Raw genomic sequence first — 3129 nt, forward strand, 5'->3', positions numbered from 1 at the left:
GTTATCAATGTATCTTGGACAACAATAAAGGCTTCACCACTTTCATCCAACTGCAACTTGCCCTAACTAATGTTGTCACAAATGCTCCATTTGGATACACTTGACCATTTTAAACTTGACATAGTTATCTACACAATATTTAACATTGTAAATATTTCTATTACGACTTATATGGGGCCTCGTACACTGCGTGACGTTGCCTAGATATGTTTTTAATTTCTGTAATGGTAATGGTGAAAATAGTGGATTCTTTTTACTCAAATGCTGGTAGAATTCATTGCAATAGGAGTACAACATTCTTTGTTGTATGCTTGAGATCTAGATGAATGAAAGCTTTTTGTCCCCTACCCATTCTAGGTAGGGTTTTTTTTTTTAATTCACTTTTCATCTATGGTCTTAAGCCTGGAGGAGGAAACACTATACTTTTTTTTTTTTTTTGAGAAAACTCTCAATTTTTATTCATCTTATAATTGTCTTTACTTTTTTAATGCAAAGGAGTTTATTTGCGAATAGCCCTAACGCGAATGGCAGGAGTTCCTGCTTTATCCAATATCAAGGCCCCCTTTGCAGGTCTTGGTAACTCCGATTGTGAAGTATAAAGAACATTCCCTGAACCATTTGCCCCCGCCTTAGCCAACGCATCTGCCACCTGGTTCGCCTCTCGATAGCAATGTCCCACCGTCCTAGCCAAAGTACAGATTGCCTGGAATGTTGCAATTTCCGATCGAATCAACCACGAACACTTCGATTTGCCTTGAAGGATATTTGCTAACAGTAGCGAATCCACCTCCACCTGAATGCTGGAGAAGCCCCGCAACACGCACTGCTGCACCCCATATATTAACGACTTAGCCTCCGCCTGTAGACTTGTCACCTCCCCAAGAGGGATGGAGAACCCAAATACCAATTCACCAGACGCATCCCTAAGTACACCACCCCCTCCACTTTTCCCCGGATTGCCCAGTGAACAGCCACCTGTGTTTAGCTTGCACATCGCCTGACCTGGTGGTTCCCAACAAACCATCCGATGGGAGTATCGAGGGCGCCATCCAAAGAGACTGGCATAAAAAGCATGCCAGGACAAATAACCCTCCGATTCCCCCTATCCCTACCACAAACCAATCCCACTGCATCTGCCATAATACAATCACAAATAGTCCGCTTGTGCAGGGATTGGCCTTCAAAGAAGGCGAGATTCCGTGCCAACCAAACATGCCAATAGATTATGCTAGGCAACACCGTATGGATCATCTTCATACGAGAATGAAGTGTTGGCAAAGACCACCAACCTACCAACCGAGACCAAACACCTGTACCTCTGTACACAACCCCTACAGCATTCCCAAAGAAAGCCCAAAGAAACTGGGCTAGATCACCTTCTGAAAAAATGTGCTTCAATGATTCTGAGTTGGGATCTAAACAGCAAAAGCACTTTGAAGGGCCGTGAACATTTAGCCTCCCCAATGCTGACGCTACAGGCAACCGATTTCTCAACACACGCATCATGGAAAAGGAAATCTTGACGGGCAACAACGGGTACCAGACCCTAGCAAACATGAATGAGGTAGGTTGCTGCCCACTGGACAAATGATAGGTCGATGCAATCGAAAAATCCCCAGACTCCGTCAAACACCAGATTGCCCTGTCTTGCCCGTCACCAGTAGGGACAGGCCTCTGGATAATCTCTGCAACAACAGCATCTGGGACCCAGTACCTCAGCAAATTTTGGTTCCACTGTCCATTTGACACAAAATCGAACACAGAATGATCTGAAACACTCTCCAACCTCTGACACAGTGGGCCAGAACCCAACCAATTATCAAACCAAAAGTTGCAACTTCCTGCCTGGACCAATCACGAACTTGGAGCATCCGACGCCAGACATAGGAGCTGCCCTTTGTCACCCCCACCATGCATGGATGGCTTTGATGGCAATACTTGGCATGCATAAAGGTGGACCATAAACAGTCACTTGTACGAAACCTCCACCAAAGCTTGAAAGAGAATGTTGTATACACTTGAGTAGAGAATGGACACCTATCCCTCCTTGCGACGTGTTGGCACACAAATCCTGCCATCTAATCCAATGATGCCATACCCCACCATCCCTCTCCCCCCAAAGAAAGTTTGCCATGACTCATTTAGCCAAGGCAAGAACTCCTTTAGGAGGGCTCGAAGTCATGAGCAGATGAACCGGGATTGCTGACAGGACATGTTTAATAAGAGTAATACGCTCTCCAAAGGATAGGAAGCGAGATCTCCAAGCTCCCATCCTGTTGATGACTGACTGCACCAATCTGCCATATCCCCTGAGTCCAAACACGCAAGAAGTCCGCTTCCTGATTGAAACGCATTAGTACATGTTGAGCATCTAAATGCCCAATGGTGACAGAATTTTTCAGGTTCAAGGTGGAGAAGAATCGGCGAACATCGTCTAGTTTCGGCTGCCTATGAGAAAACTTACCAACTACCGCAAATTTATACGGGGCAGCAAGCTTAACAATATCCTCCTTGGAAAAGAAAACCGCAGGTTCTCCTTTATGAGCCATCTGTTTCTTGAGATCAATCGGAGAAGGGGATTCCACGGCAAAGAGAGAAGCAAACGACTTTGTTGATGGTGAGGGGGTTGCCCTCCAGCCCTAGGCTAAAGGGCGTCCATGTCAACGAAGCCACCAACCGTGCAAGCCAAGTTACGGCAGGAAACACTATACACTAAATTCAAAAGAAAGTAATTTTTTAGCTAAAATTACAATGTGTCTTTAGGATCAATATATAGCAACACATATATAGCATTCCTTCTTTAGGATCAAATTCTGAAAGTCACAACCTTGTCAATATGGAGTTAGTCTCTTCATTCCGGACTATAAATTACTACCTATACATAAACATGGAGATATCTATCAGCATAATATATAATATCATAACTACAAATAGAGACCTGACGTACTTTATTGAACAAGCTAAATATTCCTATACTAATGGGCATCATAATATGTTTAAGCTTACAGTGTCTATCAATTAACATCAAAAATTGAAATTTCAAATTCAATAACTTGGTATGTTAGGGACTAAAATATTAAACTGCCTCTAACATTGATAGCTACCTGAGATGTTGAATGGTCTATTACA

General features: G+C 43.5%; 1 protein-coding gene across 1 annotated transcript; it reads right to left on the bottom strand.

Annotated features, from left to right (window-relative positions):
• Positions 1–499: 499 nt before the first annotated feature.
• LOC113708336 (uncharacterized) lies at positions 500–2549 on the bottom strand. The gene is made up of 4 exons (XM_027230799.2): positions 2465–2549; positions 2233–2339; positions 1003–1788; positions 500–874 (listed from the first exon to the last, which is right to left on the bottom strand). Exons 1-4 carry the CDS (start codon positions 2547–2549, stop codon positions 500–502), a joined length of 1353 nt encoding a protein of 450 aa, XP_027086600.2.
• Between the last annotated feature and the right edge of the window lie 580 nt (positions 2550–3129).

Source organism: Coffea arabica, chromosome 9c, assembly GCF_036785885.1.
Source record: "Coffea arabica cultivar ET-39 chromosome 9c, Coffea Arabica ET-39 HiFi, whole genome shotgun sequence".
NCBI lineage: Eukaryota > Viridiplantae > Streptophyta > Magnoliopsida > Gentianales > Rubiaceae > Coffea > Coffea arabica.